The sequence below is a fragment of the Maylandia zebra genome, linkage group LG14, assembly GCF_041146795.1.
Source record: "Maylandia zebra isolate NMK-2024a linkage group LG14, Mzebra_GT3a, whole genome shotgun sequence".
NCBI classification, from domain to species: Eukaryota; Metazoa; Chordata; class Actinopteri; order Cichliformes; family Cichlidae; genus Maylandia; species Maylandia zebra.
Window position 1 is genome coordinate 15,347,227 of NC_135180.1, and position 18,546 is coordinate 15,365,772.

Below are 18,546 nucleotides of genomic sequence, written 5' to 3' on the forward strand. Positions count from 1 at the left end.
AGTCTGATGACACAGCTTTTTAAAATACCACAATGACACTGCTTCTTATTTTTTTCTTAAATAAAGGTAAAACAGCTGTAGGCAATCACAGCTTTTTAGAAAATATAGTACAGCCTTTTGTTAAAGGTTTTATGCAGCAAGACATCCAAAAAAAAAAAGACCTAGTCTTTACTCGGTGTTAAAACCGGGTAAAGGTGGTGACATACATCATCTTTCAAGCTTGTTAGAATTGTACAAACTCTGTTTTTGCCTTATCTACTGTATTTCTACTTATGTTTAGACGTGTTTTGGCAAATTAAGCAGAAATGAAGAGCGGCTCAAGGCTACACTGAGAGACATTTAACCATTAATCAAGATAATAACTGTTACAGCTCTAATATTGTGATGATTATGAAGTAATTATATTCATCTTGACCTTTTGTGTTAGCATAAAAATATTTGCTATTAGCAACTTACATGCAGATAATGTTCAAACACAACCAGATGAATTGTACTTCTGTTTACAGAGGTATCAACCCGACACGTATACAGAGAAAAACTTACATTGAATTATTGCCATTTTCTTTTTCATAATTTGTTACTTTTTGAAATTACTTTATCTATTATAAGCTACATTTAAGTACGTTTTATTTTGTTGTATTTCTCATCCAAAAAGAAATAAAAATGATTTAAAAACGATTATGTCTTTGATTTGTCACAAGTTGTTTTATTTACAACACAGTTTACAATTTTTGGCACAGAAAAAATACACTCATAAATAAGCGAGCAGTTTTAGATTCAAGTGTGCTTTCAGTGAAACAGTCTCACAAATTGACATTTTTTCCGACATGTTAGTGCAGCTTGGGTCAGATTACAGGAAGCTGAATGAGGCTGAACTGTGGCGCAGCATCTTCTGTGGACTGTGTATGGACCTTATTTCACTGGTGCGAACAGACTGCAAAATGACATTCAATAAGTTGATTCTTTATCTCTTTTTTACTGCTAACAGGAATGTCTGCTTTGCTAGAACGTTAACTGAAGCTCACAAGTAACAAAGGAAATCAATGCTGAAGTGTTTCTGTATATGATTTGTATAAAATGTGCAGTATAAACACCCTTTGAATTCTAGTCTCAGAAAGCAAAGATCTGGAATAATTATAATAATAATAATAATAATAATAATAATAATAATAATAATAATAATAATAATAATAATAATGATGATGATGATACAATCACATTCAAAGAGACTTAAATATAAAGCTGAGGGTATACAGAATGGGTATAGCTACATTAAAATAATAAACTACATTACAGAAGGAGAAATATTGATCTTTCGTTTTATATAACACTTTGATCGACTTTGGAAGTGCAATTCAGCAGAGTAAGTCCCAAACTGCTGATACTGTTCTAGCAGAGAGCCGAGACCACAGAGGCACTACAGGCGCTGTAAACACAAGTCTAACTTTTCATATTCTTCCTATTACCAGTGAGCAGCTTTACTTTAATTAGTTTATTTTTTATGTAATATCTCTGGGTAATCATTTGACTCCACAGACGAGTGGAAAACTTCAAAATAGATCCAAGAAATAGATCCCGTTGTTGGCATTAGATTGAACCCCCCCCCCCCAAAAAAAACAAACAAACAAACAAACAAAAAAACCAAAAACGAAGGCACTTTTGGTTTATAAGGCTTAGAAACCTAGAAAACACCTTTTGCATGGAGATGATATCAGTGTTATTATCCTTCCTTCTGGATGTGCTGTGATTGTCTGCACCGCTGAGCTGTTCTTTGCTGTGATGGTTAGTGTGTGTATACTTATTAACTGCTTTAAAAATTTTAATTTTAATCTTCTAGTGTTATTGAAGTTCTAGATTTCTCAGAATACCTTTAGCAGTTTTAATTAGAACAAGCCCAGTTATGATTTGAGTGCCTCCACCAGCCTGTGTAGGTGGATTAAGGCAACATAAGCATAACATTAGCAAACTATCATCGTCAAAGAGAGGCCACGACCACAAAAAAACCAACAAGAAAATACAAATTCACCACCAACAGCTGTTTTTTTAAAGAATTGTTCTGGGGATTTTTCCCCTTCAGAGGCAGTTGATCTGTCTGTGCGACTGCCTCTGTGGGCCAAGCTGATGAGTCCAGTCTAAAAATCCTAAGTCAAGTGTCATTGGTCGGTGCAGCCTCTCGTGGAGGCGCTCTGCTCACTGTCCGACTGTCCCTTCCCCGGGTTCGCTCTACTTTGCCCTCTCAGTCATTTGATGCGGTGTCGTACCAGCGAGGACTCGTCCGTGATCTCACCGTTCCGGTTTCCGCATCTGCAGGGCAGGATGAGCATGAGCAGCAGGATGAGGAGGGCCAACGCGCAGACTGCCATCAGGGCGTAAGATATCATCCACACAAGAGGCTCCTTCAGTGGGCCGCCAGAGCAGTCGGCCGCCACGTCCGCTGCAGAGAAGGGTCCCTCGATCTCTGACAGAGCCACCCCATCGCTCACTGCAGTGACGTATGAGAGAGGTCTTATAACATGATCTCATAAAACCAAAAAAGCAGCATTAAGTTAGCATCACTCATACGCCCTCATTCAATACAAATTTAACAAGTGCCAAATAAAAAGAGTTAACCTGTGACTGTGAGCTAATGTTTGAGAAAAGCTGGAAAGACAGGTAAAGAGAACTTTTGCTGGACTGAGAGCTAGCTGAGGCTATCTTGACAATGAGCAAATGAACGTTTTAAACATTTAAACATTTAACTGAACAACTGTTGCTTTTAAAAGTGTGCAAAATCCATTTTTCATTCCTGTTTTTCCTCGTTTAAGGAACATTTAGAAATTGCTAAATATGGTCTCTTTGGCCGACCGGTCATGGCCGACGGCTGCCCTCCTGGTTCTGCTTGACATTTACTTCCTGTTAAAGGGGAGTTTTTCCTTGCCACTGTCACCAAGAGCTTGCTCAAATGGGGTCATCTGATTGCTGAGATTTTCGGTGTATTATTGTAGTCTTTACCTTACAATATAAAATGTTTTGAGGGTTCCTGTTGTTGTGATTTAGCCCATAAAAATAAAATTAAATTGAATTTGGTGGAACTGGAAGAAATTATTCATGCACAATTATTGCCTTGTTTACCTGCTTAGATAAATGATCTCTTTCATGCCTCCAAATGACACAGACCATTAACACATTGCAGCAAGCGAGCTCACGTCACTCCTATTTTATAATCTTTACATTGGCTTCAGGATGTCTTGAAATTCTTGTTCTCACATACAGAGCATTAAACAGCCAGGCTCCAGACTTTATCCCAGCTTTTTAATCAAGCACACTGCTGCTCGTAGTCTTCGATGACGGGCTCAGGCATCATTTTTTTTTAAACAATGGCATTTAACTTTCTTATTTATTTTACCTGCCCTGCTTAGACATTAAATGCTGTCACAAGCCTCCAACCTTAAGCCTACAAAAGTGTTTGCTCAGTACACAACAAAAATGAACTTTGTACTTTAGTATTAGGGAGGGAGGCTTGGCCAAAGTTCATTTTTCCACAGAACTATGAGGAAGTGCCACTGAAGGCTTAACCGTTGACGTTTAGATCTCAGTGAACAGGACACTGTGTTGAGCTCTTGGTCAGGGAGCCTGAAAGTGGCTGACTTTAGGACTTTGCCTGTCAGTAAGTTATCATTAGCTGATGTCTGGTTTACTCTGTACTTTAGGATTTCTGCTGTAGTTTCTCATAAAAAGCGAAATATTTACAGACATGTAACTGCAGTAAGTGGCACCAGTATGAACCCTGACCTGCACAGCTGCTGAGTGCGAAGCCCAGTCTCCGCTGAGTGCGGTCAAACACTACATAGAAGCCTTCCATAACAGTGGCGCCGATCACCATGCCATTTGTTGACGACGACACCCCGAAACGGAAGCAGTCCAGCGTGCCGTCAACATCCGTGATTGGCTGGATGTAAAGCTGTGAGATGACAAGAAATGAGGATGAGATGAGTTTGTCTTTGTTTGATGGAAGCTCTAGAGAAGGAATGATTATATGATTATATATGTGCCTGGCACCTGAGGCAGAATGGTGACGCGGAACGACTCGCTGGTGTTCGTGGCCCTCAGGTAGATGGACAGCTTAGGGAAAAACCTCCAGGGGTTCTCTCCCTTCATCCAACATGCTAACTTGGTGCCTTCCCAGAACCCTGAAGAAAACTCCTCGATCTGAATTAAAAACAAAAACAAAAACAAAAAAAACACAGGAGGAAAGAGAAAAAGAAAATAAGACAGTCACAGTAAGAAATTGACAGAGACAGAAAAGAGACAGTGCGAAGGATAAAAAGGATAAAGACAGAAAAAGAAGGTCAACATAGCACCAAAACAAGTTTTGATGTTCTGCTTTCATTTTCCTACTTTGTATTCATCTGGACGAAAACCGCATTGTTCCTCCTGTATCCGAGGTTCGACTAACGGACGAACTCTCCTTTCCAGCACCCTGGCATAGACTTTCCCAGGGAGGCTGAGGAGTGTGATCCCCCTGTAGTTGGAACACACCCTCCGGTCCCCCTTCTTAAAGATGGGGACCACCACCCCGGTCTGCCAGTCCACAGGTACTGCCCCTGATCTCCACGCAACATTGCAGAGGCGTGTCAACCAGGACAGCCCTACAACGTCCAGAGCCTTCAGGAACTCGGGGCGGACCTCATCAACACCAGGGGCTCTGCCACCAAGGAGTTGTTTAACTGCCTCATGCACTTTATGTACCTTTATGTACCGGCTGACACACACAAACAAAAAAACAAAGAAAGAAACAAAAAAAGCAACATTTTACAACTTCAACCTAAAGCGCTCCATCTATGCACGATAGCATGGGAGGTGTTGCGGGAGTATGGGGTGTCTGGCCCATTGCTACGGGCCATTCGATCCCTATACAACCGTTGCAAGAGCTTGGTTCGCATTGCCGGCAATAAGTCGGACTCGTTCCTGGTGGGTGATGGGCTCCGCCAGGGCTGCCCTTTGTCTCCGGTTCTGTTCATAATTTTTATGGACAGGATTTCTAGGCGCAGCCAAGTGGCGGAGGGCTTTCGCTTTGGTGGCCTCAGAATCTCATCTCTGATTTTTGCAGATGATGTGGTTCTGTTGGCTTCATCGGGTGAGGGCCTCCAGCTCGCACTGGAACGGTTCGCAGCCGAGTGTGAAGCAGCGGGAATGAGGATCAGCACCTCCAAATCTGAGGCCATGGTTCTCAGCCGGAAAAGGGTGCAGACCCAGGACACGCTGGAGAGATTATATCTCTCAGCTGGCCTGGGAGCGCCTTGGTATTCCCCCGGATAAGCTGGAGGAGGTGGCTGGGGAGAGGGAGGTCTGGGCCTCTTTGCTTAGGCTGCTGCCCCCGCGACCCGGCCCCGGATAAAGCGGATGAAGATGGATGGATGGATGTATTCATCTGCAAGGATGTGGCTGCTTTAATTGAAAATGTTGCCTCCAAGTTCAAATTAACCTTGGGAACTGTTTGTGTGCAGTTCCAAAAAGGTGAGAAATGTGCAAAGCCTAATGGTAAATAAACAAAGGCATGGAGCGCGCGCACACACACACACACACACACACACACACACACACACACACACACACACACACACACACACACACACACCAGGAAAAAAAAAACCCTCGATCCCTCCACTTAAAGCTACTACGTCCTTGAACAGTGAGTGTGTGCTATTCTCCCCTGCATATCTTTGCTCTGACAACATGTTTCATGATTGTCTGTGGAGCGGAGGCAGCATACCAGAGAGCTGCGTATGATGGCTTCTACCAATGCATTGAAGACGTTGACAGGAAGTCGCAGCAGAGTCGTCCCACTGTCGACTATAGCTTTATCCATGTTATACTGAAAGAAAGAGAGAAAGAGTGACGTGCGGTAGGGTTTGTTCTCGCTGCAACGGACTCCTATGGAAGACCTTGAGCAAACAAAAGAATATAAAATGAGGAAGTTCTTTCACAAGCAGACAAACTGGATTACACTGCTCTGCAGCACTCCTACTCAGCTTCTCTTACATTTCAGTGTTTTAACCTTGACACAGCAAGTTAATCAAGTGCTGTGAGTCAACTTCCAAGTCAAAGTTACAGTTCACTTTGAAATAGTGCAGTGTGGAGTTAGGATCAGACAGTGAGAGAAGCGATTCAGACCGTGAAGTTTTACCTCTCTGCAGTCCAGATTCAGATTCTGGTCTCCCACCTCCAGCTTCAACACCTCCACCTGGTAGTACCACTCTTCTATTATAGGGGTGTACCACACTGAGCCTCGATACAGACTTGGTTCAGCCCCACCCATTATCTAAGAGAAGAAGATAACCAGAATTACTGCCTTTTATTTTTTTTGCCTCAATAAATCAGCTAAGTTGCAGTTTACATATCTGTTTAGCTTCACCACTTCAGTATCTAACTAAACTTAAAATTAGAGCCTGATAGGAATAGGATTCTTAAGACAGATAAATACCGATACTTAGTGATCTAATTCTGACATATCGGCCAATTGTTTTTTTTCCCAAACACTCAAAACACAAACAACAGATTTCCATAACATTTGTTATGTGTACTTATTTGTGCATTATGATAGTTATTATGTACTCATTCACGCTCTGCTCGGCTTTTGTTTGTGGCATTCCAAACATGTTGCTAACAGAGGGAGTGGCAGAGAGTCATGTGGTGGAAAAACTATGGTGTTTCCACCGTCTCCCTTTTTACCTTTTTTAAATCAGCTGTTACAAATATCGATACAGTTAGATCTACTTAATATCCTAATCAATATTAGTCAGAAGTGCTTCACAGAACGTTGTGATATCCCTGTGACCTTTGACCTCTTTGATATATAATGTTGTTGCTTCATCGTTGTATCTGACTTGTGTGGGAATCTCTAATTTTTAGCATATGACTTGTGGCCTAAAACATTCTTAGTGGATGTTCGGGCAGAAACTTTCACCACTGTGAAGGAATAAAACCACACAATCATCACCAGGTCAAGTGTGCCACATTAAATATCCAACAAGAATACACTCTAGCAAATGTTTATCCCCGTGCCCACACTCTGACAGACCACAGTCAATAAACACACATACACGCACAAGCACCCTGCCATCTTATCCATCTGTCTGCACCAGCGGGTCACATGATGGAGATGCGGTGAGCGAGGCACCAAGGTCGAAAGTATTACGGCGACAGACTTGCTCTCAGCAGGATGCTATCTTAGCTTAATTAGCTCCAGTCAAAGTAGAAAGGCCTTCCAATGTGGAAACACAGTGACATGAAGGACATCAGCTATGACGTTTATAAAAAGGTGCTGGTCACACACACAAGCTATCAAAATCTCAGACAGAGATCCAAAATATAAAGACTGTTTAAAACCAATGTTTTTATCTAATCAAACTCCTCCTTGGGGTGTTACTTCTGACTACTCACAAGACTGCCGCCCGTAGTGTCTGTTTCGCTGCCGGCTGACAGTCCAGCACCACACATCTGGAGGGAAAAGACGTCAGGAATTCCCAGCTGTCTCACCACGGAGTTGAAGAAGGGCTCCACGGACGAGTCAGGCTGGTGGAGACACACAAGACGGTGTTAAATAATGTTGATCGAGTGAAACCTTTACACTTGCGTTTCATACCTTTAGCTTGTGTAACTACACAGATTGTAAAAGCTTCACACACAACATCGTAGAAAATCAATCACCTCAAACATCAGCTCTATTGAATGGAAATGCTGAAATGTGTTTTTATGTGACAGCGGTGTATCATCAGTTTGGACTGTGATATGTTCACTCCTGTTTTCCTCCACAGTGTCACCATGTCATGCATGACAAACAGCCTGGAAGAAAGTTCAACCTCAGCACTCAGGAGTCGCCAATAGCACAAAGTGGTCAGTGTAAGCGTATCGGCTCCACAATCACTGACATTTGATTCCAAAGGTTGTTGCAGTCAGCGCAGAATGAAGGTACGTATTGTGCAGTTTGCGCTGACGTCTTTAACGCTCCATTAAGACGAGATTAATCTGTTAAAAAAAGCTGACACTGGGTAAAGCACCTTGATTTAGCTCTTCTTTTGAAAAAAGAAAACTGATTAATTCACATCTATGGTATAAGGGGAGATGGAAGTAAGAGATGACAAAATACAGCAACAACATAACCTCACCCCATCATTTTATAAGAAAAACACACACTCCTGTAATTATATCACAAACAAGTTTTCTTCTTTCATGTGAAAAGTGGATGACGACATTCAGATAAGATTAGACCGCAAAGTTATTCAGTGGTTTAACAGAAATGGAGGCGAGCAGGAAGCCATGCAATGCTGTCACATTGTGAAACCTGCATGTTCACATTTTCTCAGGTTTTGCTTCCTCCTTCTGCTCTCATCCTTAGGTTTGTGTTTAATTCCACATACATGGAAAACAGTGCTTTAATTAGCCAAATCATTTTGCAACGATTCATACAGAAACAGAATTCAACCAGAGTATGGTGTTTGTGCTCCAAAAATGACATTCTGCAAATATGACACACCAAGAAATTGACGAGTAAGGAGCAAATATCCCACGGAGAACACAGGTGGATGCTGGGGCTGTTCCAGGGGTTAAAACAGCAGTGACTCAGGGCAGCAGTCAGAGGATTTGCAGCTTAAGTAGACTGCTAAATTGGAAGGGTGTTTGATATGTGATGTGAGGAGTGGGAGGCATGTAAGTGAGAATGACGTTGCCTGTCCGGACAAGCTCTGAGGATTCACTCAATATAATTAGTTTATGTTATTTTAGTAATCAATGCTTTTATAGTCACTTCGGTGGTGCTTTTGGTAGCACTGTTGCCTCACAGCAAGAAGGTCCTGGGTTCAAATCCACCAGCTGGTACTTTGTTTTGTTTTCCCCACTGTCCAAAGATATACGTTAGGTTAGCTGGCGATTTTTATATGGCTGTAGACCTGAATGTGTCTCTCTGTTAATCCTCTGATAGACTGGCAATCTGTCTAGTATACCACGCCTTTCACCCTATGACAGTGGCTCCAGGCCCCCACAACCCTGAATTGGACAAGTGTAAGAAAACGGTTGAACAGAACACAAATGAAATAAATCAAATCCCCATTTTTTTCACAATTCACATATGAGTGCGCCAAAACGTCTGTCCTTTGAGTGTCGTCTTTGTTTTCATTAGAGTGTAAAACAGCTTCTTACTAGTTAATGTCACACTGGGCAGAAATCAATGACTTTGCTTAATAACTTTACGCAAACTTGTAAATGAGTATCTCCCGTACCCGTGCCAGCACAGGATAGGCCAATCCCAGGATGCCTTGCCAGTTGATCCCAGGGAGGAAGAAGCCATCAGAAGACAGGATGGCGGCGATGTTGATGTTGATGGTCCCGTTTGGGCCTCTGGGAATAGAGACGCTGTCTATTCCCAGCTCACCTTCCCAGTTGCCTTGGGTGTACCTTACAGCTACAGTGCGACCGGTTGAACGGTAGGTACTGGAACTAAAAGCAGGAGAAAAGAAGACAGAATATGTAAACAGTTACAAAGCTATATATAACAAAAACTGAATGTATTTACTATGTTATACTACAGTTATTACAAAATGCAAGCAGGCAGTATTCCAGCCACTCACAGTGCAGTGTTGAAGTAATGAGTAATAAATTGGTGTGGAGCTGCAGCCACGGCAAAGTTACTGCTACCCGTATCCACCAGGATGTTCAGCTGGAAAACAGAAGGCACAGTTTGTTTTAACAATCACTCCAGCTATCTGTTACCCCCCCTCCCCCCACTTACATGGCCCCAGAATCACATGGTAAAAAAGAAAAAAAGAAAAAAAAGAAAAGAATGACAGCTAAGCACAGTGGGATGCATTCACAAGCCTTTAAGCTTTAAAAAGACATTAAAGTTTGTTTGCAGATATGATTAGAGGAGAAGGGAGAAAGATAGATGTGAGAAATTTCCCCACAGCATGAAAACACAAAAGGTAAATTACACGACAGTTCTCAAGGAAACAATGAAAGGGAAATGGGCCATAAAAATAGCCGAACATAAAGAAGGTTATATCTCTTTTAGGGGCGTTTCGTGCCCATCTGAAAGATTCATATAGAACCGTAAATGGACATTTTCTCTGGAGGAAGAAAACGCAGCTTGGTTGCAGCTAAAATTAATTACACATTTTTAATAACGTCTGTAAACATTATTTTAGCAGCACACACGAGAGGAAATGATACACATGAAGTTGCAACGGCACTACTTTTGGTTTAGTTCTAGTGTTGGACAAACTGGTGTGAAAGGTCTTCGTCATTAACAATGCACCTCGGACGCAAGTGTTCACTGAATGTGTGATCTGAGAGTCAAACACGACAGCCTCAAGCTGCTTTCATGACTGTATGACCTAACCAGTTGTTTGGTATGTGTCATGTGAACAGTGGGGACGAGTTAACAGCACTTGAGATCAAGTTGTCTTCCAGGCATCGAGTCAATGAACAGGAACAAATAAACAGCAGACTTCTGTCACCTTCATGTTTCAGCTGTGGCCATGTTAACACTCGCTGGCAAGCATTCGCCACCGAGGCGGGGGTCATAAACCTAATGCCCCGACGCCACCTGATGAATCAGCAACAAAGACTCGTGGCAATCTATGAAAACTGAGCAGCTCATTAGACATGTTCAAATGTAAACAGCGGTTTCAACAACTGATCGACTGTCGCCTCGTTGCGTTTGCCTTTACATTAAGGCGCACCACAACAGCGGGCAATAGTTTACTTAAATTACATTTCAGATAAACGCTTGTTGACCATTGTTGACCATTACGCTACACTGTTTGCTTATGAGCGCAAACTTTCTTACTCATTTCCTTGTAGCCGACATCCCACCGGCATGCTCAGATTCATTTGGCCTTTATGAAAGCAGGTCTGTAATTATCAACCACATGTTATCGACTGGTTCACTCAGCCATGGGAAACCCCTGTTGAGCCAGGCTTATCAGTTCCTCCTCATTGCGCTGGCTCCTGTCCCACCACTGTCACTGTGCCATCCAAAACTCCTCTGCCACCTTAGCAGATGGCAGCAGGCCACTCACACAAGGCCTGAACCAGTCAAACAGGCCTGACTGGAAAATTCTGATATCCTGTGGTGAAGGAGAATAGCGAGAAGGGAAAGCAAGGGCAGCTCCTTATCCCCACACCACCTATCTTTTTACTAGTCACACTATCCTCCCTTTGTCAAGCTTCAGAGCTTCAGGCAAGTCTCTTCCCCTGCTGAGGCAGTCTGCAGTTGAGCGTTCGCTGTCTAATTGGCGGTAGCTCCATGGAGGCAGCGTGCATCTGCTACCTGTTTGTACCAATTAGCAGATGTGAGGCTCTCCAGCCAACACTCAACCTGTGTGTGCCACATGCTAACAGACGCCGCAATTAGTGGCTGATTTGAATAGTGCCTCATTGAACACCGCGGCCCTGTAATCACATCATCATCTAGTTAGAATAATATTGAGAGTATAACTCAATAGTATCGAGTTACACGACATTTTGCCACCGCATAAACAATCTGAACCAAAGCAGATGGCTCTCTGCTGGCAAGGTTTCACTAAAAGACTAGAAGATCAAGAGGTGAAGCTTCCTCTATCTTTACTGTGCATCATAAACCAATTAAAGAAGTCTGAGCCTACAATTATGTTCACACATCCGTAATATTAACATCCTGGAAATTGTGCAAGAACGACTTTAAACGCGAACAAATAATAAAAATGGCTGTTTAGCAGGTATCTGTATCAAGTTCAGCTTTCAGGTGGTTTTAATGCTTGATGCAGCAATATGGATCCACTCTGCTAAACAAGCGAGCTAGCCTTAAAAAAAACACTCCATAATCTCCATAATCTCACCCAAATGTGAACAATTCAACAAAAAACAAAGAAACAAAAAACTAAATGGCAATAGCCAAACCCCTAAACGTGTCATTAACTTTTTGTGAATGTTCTCTGCACAGAAAGTTTCCTGACAAAGTAGGAAACACACAGCTGTAATAAAAAAACACCATAAAGACTGCGCCCTTTCTGATTTAATGTTTTGTAAAGGTGAGCCACCACTGACACATACATACTCCTCCCAATAGAGAAACATGTTTAAAATACCAATATGCTGAATATAACTGAATAGTAATCTTAGTTCCAGTGCTAATGCATTGATGACATTTGCTTAACTGACTGACTTTTATGATTGATAATCTGTTGTTATACATTTACCTGTTGAATAATGATAAGTAATAAGGGTAAAGGGGAATTTTCTTCTTTGGGGAACACTATAAAGTGTTCTTTTCTAGTAGGACAAAAGTCATTAAGCATACAACGCTGTGACTTGATAATAAGGAAGTGTGGGAAGTGTACTCTGGCAAGTGCTGCAATGTTATCCTCAGCGACATGGCAGGTAGCGCAGATAAGCCTCTGTGAGCCTGAGAAACTGAGATGTGCTGCCCAAGAGTCTTAAAAGCTCTGATCTGTTTAACTCGAGATGCCCCGGGGCAACAGGTCAACTTACTAATGAGATAATTCACCTTTGCTTTAAGCTCCAATTCAAAGACAACTACTTTACAACACAAAGGCAAATCGCTGCCACCCTTAAAGCCTCATGTATTTTTAATAGTGATGGGAGCTCCAGCTCACCCAGATTTAGTCCTCCTCAATTATTAATATGATCTTGTTAGGCGCTTTACATAACAAGCAGTATAAAAATGACGTTCTAATAAATTACACGTACGCATTTCCAAGTTCTGCAACCAAAAGAATAGCAGCCAACGAATATCCCTGCTGTAGAGCAAGTGCTATTTTGTACAACTCTCGGGGTGCTCTCTGCTGCCTGGGATCCTGGTAATCCCTGTCAGCTGCCTGCTAAGAAACACTGGTCCTCGCAGGCAGCATCATGTGAGTGCATGTGAGCCAGAGAAAGAGTGTTGGTGTTGGTGGTGGGGGTTTAGTCTACAGACCCCTAGGCTATAATAAGGCTGAAGCACCCTCACAGCTATATTATCCTTCCTCCGTGGTCCCAGGCGAGCCTAAATGTAAGAATGTACTAGACATACTTATCTTCCCATGACCCTCTGCTGCAGGGGTAAATTTAAACCTTATATTTTGAAGTATAGACTTAATAGCTTGAAAAAAAAAATATGGCTGTTAAAGGAGTCAGTGATTGAACATTGGTGGTGGCTTACGACACCAGCTATCGTCCACCTACGATGAAGGCTTCATCTCCACTCACACCTTGCATCAGGTGACCTCAACAGGTCACAAGATGTGGTGGGGTGAAGTCTCACAGTAGTTTCACCCTTCCCACCTTGACTCATGTGACGACTCGCATGACCAAGTGGATCAGGGACCCTGAGGACCACTTCCAAAGGGGGCAACCCTCCACTGGGGATTAAATACCTGACTTCTTTCTTTTTTTTTTTCTTTTTTTTTTAAGAAATGAAGGAGCCTCTTGGGTAATAGAGATCTAGTCTGTTGCCTTATTTTTTCAAACGTTCAAGATGACCTACACAGACATTTAAAAGCATATTTAAATACACAGTGCTGTATAGATGGGTATCCATGGCCCTGAGTCAAAACAAACACACCCAGCCCACCTTCTGACCACTGGATCACATGGTGGATGGACCAGCCCCTATTCACACATACACAGTAAACACACTACAAATGCATCCAGGAAAAAACAAATAAACACAAAAACACACAACACAGCGCAAATACAGTGATTAAAGTGGAAAGCTGACACAAGTGGTGCGTTTAAGTCTAAATGAGAAACGTAAAAAAGAGTTAAAACAGACAGCAGCTCAGGAGCTACATTACCTTTTGACCAGGAGTACCGATTGACATTTCTATGTAGTAGCCTCTCCCAGAGTCTCCTTGCAAATTATTCACCATGTCCAGAAAGTTCACGGTACCGGTGGGATCAGAGGCCAGAGAGAGACCGCTTCCATCAGACTTTAACGCTACTCTCCGAAGAGACGTCAAATTCACATCCGATGAGACGTTGTACTTCCCTGGGTATATTTTCAGCGGTATGGAAAAGTAACAATAGGACACTCCGAAGTACAAACTCAAAGCAAATGCCACAAACGAAACGAAAGTTGAGTATGCCATGTTAGTTTTTTGTTGTTTTGTTTTTTATCACGCCAGTAACAACAGAGAAAGTCTCAGAAAAAGACTCCTGTTCCGTGCTCAAACTTTTCTCCTCAAGTTTTCACACTGGCCCGTACTGCGGTCGCCATCATGGAAACGATCCCGCTTCATCGTCAAAAAGACACCGTACATGGTGACATGCTTCCGCGGTGTGAGTGACACTGAACTGTCCGCTGTCGATCGATTTCCAGCGAGAAACTTCACCTCCATCTACTCTTACGACGGCGCCAAGCTAGCCCAAACAGAAGACTCAACTTCCGGCAGTTGCTTTCAAGTTAAAGCACACGTAACTGTTGTAACGGCCACACAAAACAGGCGTTTAACACGCTAGGTAAAGTTAGATAAATTATGAATGGGATTTATGCAATTTTTGCATTTCTAAAAGCTACTTTCAGTCGCTCCCTTATTCGCAGTGTTTGATTTGCCAGATTTGTATTTTACACCAGATAAGACAACTCCAAAAGGTTTTCTGTCTCTCTTAATTCATAGCGACTCTAATAGGGGTTTATTATTAGACAGATGTAAAGACATTTGTGTCTCATCTAATTCAAAGCCAGTCGAATAGTGGTTTATTTTGAAGGCGCAGTTGCCGAGCTGTAGGTTTTTACCACATCCTTTACTCCTGGTATCAGGCTGAGTGATGTGATTCCACGATGCATGACTTCCTTCCACAACTTGGACTGCTGTAAACCGGACTGATAGCACTGGGGGGCATGTGCCCATTTTTAAAAGACTGTAATTAGATTTCCCCACACTACTCCAAAGATTTTGCTTCACTTATGTGATCAGAACAAATTGTTTTTTCTGTCATCTACCCGAAACCTTTTGTTGTCTTTTTGTGGTAATCTATCTATCTATCTATCTATCTATCTATCTATCTATCTATCTATCTATCTATCTATCTATCTATCTATCTATCTATCTATCTATCTATCTATCTATCTATCTATCTATCTATCTATCTATCTATCTATCTATCTATCTATCTATCTACTTTTAAAATGTTATTGTGCAAATCAGTTTAACTAATGCAATAGTTATCCGCTTCTTCTAATTCAGGAGAATAATGCAAACTAAAACTACATAATAATTCACAATCTTTAACTAGGGGTATAACATGGCATAAAATAATATTATAATTTAACAGGTGTCTTTTTTCCCATTTTAAACACCCTTTAAATCCTGTTATTGGGATTGCTGTGCAGCTCCACATTTATGTAGTGACTAGTATTAGTTAACACAGCCTCAGTTCTGATTCCTCCCCTAACCAACTTCCTCATCATGGCCAGAGTATAAAACACCTGTGCCCTGTATCTTGGCTCCTGGTGTCCAGTTATGTAATTAAATGTGTCTTAACAAAGGTTAACTTTACATATTAGTTCAACGTAGTGTATGTGGGTTAGCTTCTTGTTATGTGTTTGTCCCTGTCACCTGGGGCCTGTACTACGACCTGGTTCACTTACCCTAATGTTACACCAATGTGGTTATCACCTGGATGAGAAACTGTAAGCTTTCCCAAGCATGAATACGAGCCATTCAGCCGTGTAATACAGCAGTGTAATACAGTATTTAAGCTTTCCTTTGGTAATCAACATTGTATGAATGTGTTTAACTGGAACAGTGCTCTAAGTATTAGTCCATTTAAACCCAACTATTTGCTAAAGCATAGTACTCGCCTTAGTCTGGTGAGAAAGACTAAGGCCTAAGAAGAATTACAGGTTTATGTTCTTTTAAATTGTGTTTTTTTTTCTCATGGCATGCAAGCTACATAGTTTCAGCTGCAACATCAGCTGTGTTAAACTGTTTAGTGGTGAGTAAGGAGGTGGCTTATAAGGATATTGCTTTCAAAGGAGGAGAAAAATGCAAGAAATAAAAATCTCCTTTCCTTACCGCGCTCCATCAGGGACACACTAACTTTAGATTCTAACAACTGGACCCTTATGGTGTCTGCACACTGATATCTGAGGGATCTCCCAGGAGGTATAATACCGTTCTCTGAAAAACTGGCCTGTAGGTGGTTTCATGCATGTTTCTCGTGACTCAAACATGACCTACATGAAGCAGCTGGATCTGCAGAATAAGTCATTATGGTAATGAAACAATAAAGTGTAACCCTCATAACACTGGGAATCAGGGCTAAAATAAATCCTTTGTGTTACAGACCTCTGAGAAGGTGTGAAGGGTCACAAGATGCTTATAATTTTCAGTAATCTTTGTGGTGAATCCTAATGCACGTTTGTATTAGACTCCACTGCTTTCCTGGATTTCAAAACAAACTCTCGTCTCTCTCCCCCCCATGCAGATACTGCTATGTTATGAGTTGGTGCCTGAGTAACCCATGGAGTTACAAAGGTAACTTCCCCTTGGTAGGGTCTCCCAAGGTAAATGGGTTATAGGTAGGGAGCAACAGAGACCCAGTTACCTTACCAGGGATGGGATACTGGAGCACCACCCTGGAGCCAGGCCTAGTGGAGGTGATGTCGGTGAGTTCCTGGTGGTCGGACCTTCACCCATTAGACACAACTGTGGCTCACTGCCTGCTCGGGGAGCAATAGGCGCATTTAGGCCAAAGACTGAAGCCTTGTTTTTGAATATGGATTGAGTTTTTGATATGTTGGTCATTGCGAGTTTTAAGGTCTTATGTGTTCAAATTAATTGTGTAAGACACTATTCTTGCTTCCTCCCAGCAGCTTGAGCCTCTGCCTAATTATGGAAAGGTTTATTATAAAATGTCTTGTCGGTAATGTCTGAATTTACAGCATCATTTTTATATCTTCGTTTATTGCTTGCTATTTGTGAAGATATTCTACAAAGATGACTCGGTTCAAGTTATACCAGTATTGAGGACGCTGAAACTAGGCTTTCACTAGAAGTCTTAATTCCATTGTTTAACTTATGTGTATATCTGAAAGTCTACAATAAAAATACCTGTAAGTACTCAGCCTTGTGCATTGGAAAACCCATGTCCAGTATCTTTTATTAGCACACCACACTCCAAGTATGCTATGTGTATAATCTTGTTCTGAGTGTAACCAGTGGTTTGCACCATGCAAACTCTCTGTATTTACGTTCATGAGGGCATCTCTTGGTTGGTTGAGACGCCTGCCTCTTCAAGTCCTATTGGTTAGATGTTTTCTTAAGCATTGAAATAATCCTATCATTCACTTTATTTTTCTTCTGTGGTCTTTCAGGCCTTGTAGTGTTGCTGAGCTACTCAATGCATTCGTTCTTTTTAAGAATGAACCTTACTGTTGATTTGGCCAATCCTGAAGTTCTTCCTATCTCTCTTAGGTTTTAGGGTTTGTTTGTTTTTTTGCAGGCTAATGATGGCTTCCCATATTTTAAATTACAATTAAAAGCTATGAAACACAAATCCAACACTTGAATCATGTTCAGATGCACTATATTACAAAAGTGTTTCATCTTCTACCTTCACACATATATGAAATTGAGCCATGTCCCATTCTTCATCCATAGCATTTAATATAATGTCAGCGTACCATTTGCAGCTATAATGGCTTTGAAACTCTTCCACACCAAGCTCTCTCATCCATGTTAGATGACTACCGTTCTCCTGGCAATGGCTAAACCCATGCTTGTCCGTCAGATTGCCAGTGTCTACTGATCTGAGTCCAGTGGTGGGGTGCTCTACACTGTTGCATTCCACACTTTGCATTGGACTTAATGATGTAAGACTCGAATGCAGCTCCTTGACCATGAAAATCCATTCCATCAAGCTCTCTATGCACTGTTCTTGATTTATTCTAAAGAACACAAGTTTAAATGTCTGTAGTGATTGACTCTGCAGAAACGTCTGTGTACTATGCACCTCAGCATCTGCTGACCCCACCCTCTGATTTTATGTGGCCTATTACTTTTGCTTTTAGTGGTTAAAATACCACCAATAGTTGACTGTGGAATATTTAGTACTGAGGAAATTTCACAACTGGACTTGATGCACAGGTGGCATCCAATCACGGTACCGCGCTGGAAGCTGTCTGCATGCCTAAGTGCTTGATTTTGCACACCTGTGGCCATGGAAGTGATTGGAACACCTGAACTGAATGATTTGGTGGGTGAGTGAATACTTTGGGTAAACATGGAGCATTATGTCTACTTCATTTGTCATGAAATAACGAGGGAACAGGCCTCAATTGGCAATGAAACTGCCTGTCGATCAAATGTCCAATTGTGTTTGTCCCCATTACAATGGGGGAAAGTGTATAAAAACTGCTGAAAAAAAAACAACAACTTTTAAATAAAGCTGAAAGTCTGCCCTCGCAAAGACTTAATATTGGTTTAAAACCCATGATGGTGGCGTACACAGGGAAAACTACAGAAACTGTCTTTGTCAAACAAGTTATAATTTGATATATATCCACCCACCAACTTGTGAACTGTTCAC

At 41.7% G+C, this 18,546-nt stretch overlaps 1 protein-coding gene across 1 annotated transcript; it reads right to left on the reverse strand.

Moving 5' to 3' along the window:
- Positions 1 to 685: 685 nt before the first annotated feature.
- Positions 686 to 14,320, reverse strand: bace2 (beta-secretase 2). Its single transcript, XM_024805008.2, has 9 exons — positions 13,809 to 14,320; positions 9,606 to 9,694; positions 9,258 to 9,474; positions 7,423 to 7,554; positions 6,167 to 6,301; positions 5,753 to 5,854; positions 4,039 to 4,188; positions 3,772 to 3,940; positions 686 to 2,482 (listed from the first exon to the last, which is right to left on the reverse strand). The coding sequence occupies exons 1-9, from the start codon at positions 14,100 to 14,102 to the stop codon at positions 2,241 to 2,243; spliced, it is 1,530 nt and encodes a 509-aa protein (XP_024660776.2). The 5' UTR covers positions 14,103 to 14,320; the 3' UTR covers positions 686 to 2,240.
- Between the last annotated feature and the right edge of the window lie 4,226 nt (positions 14,321 to 18,546).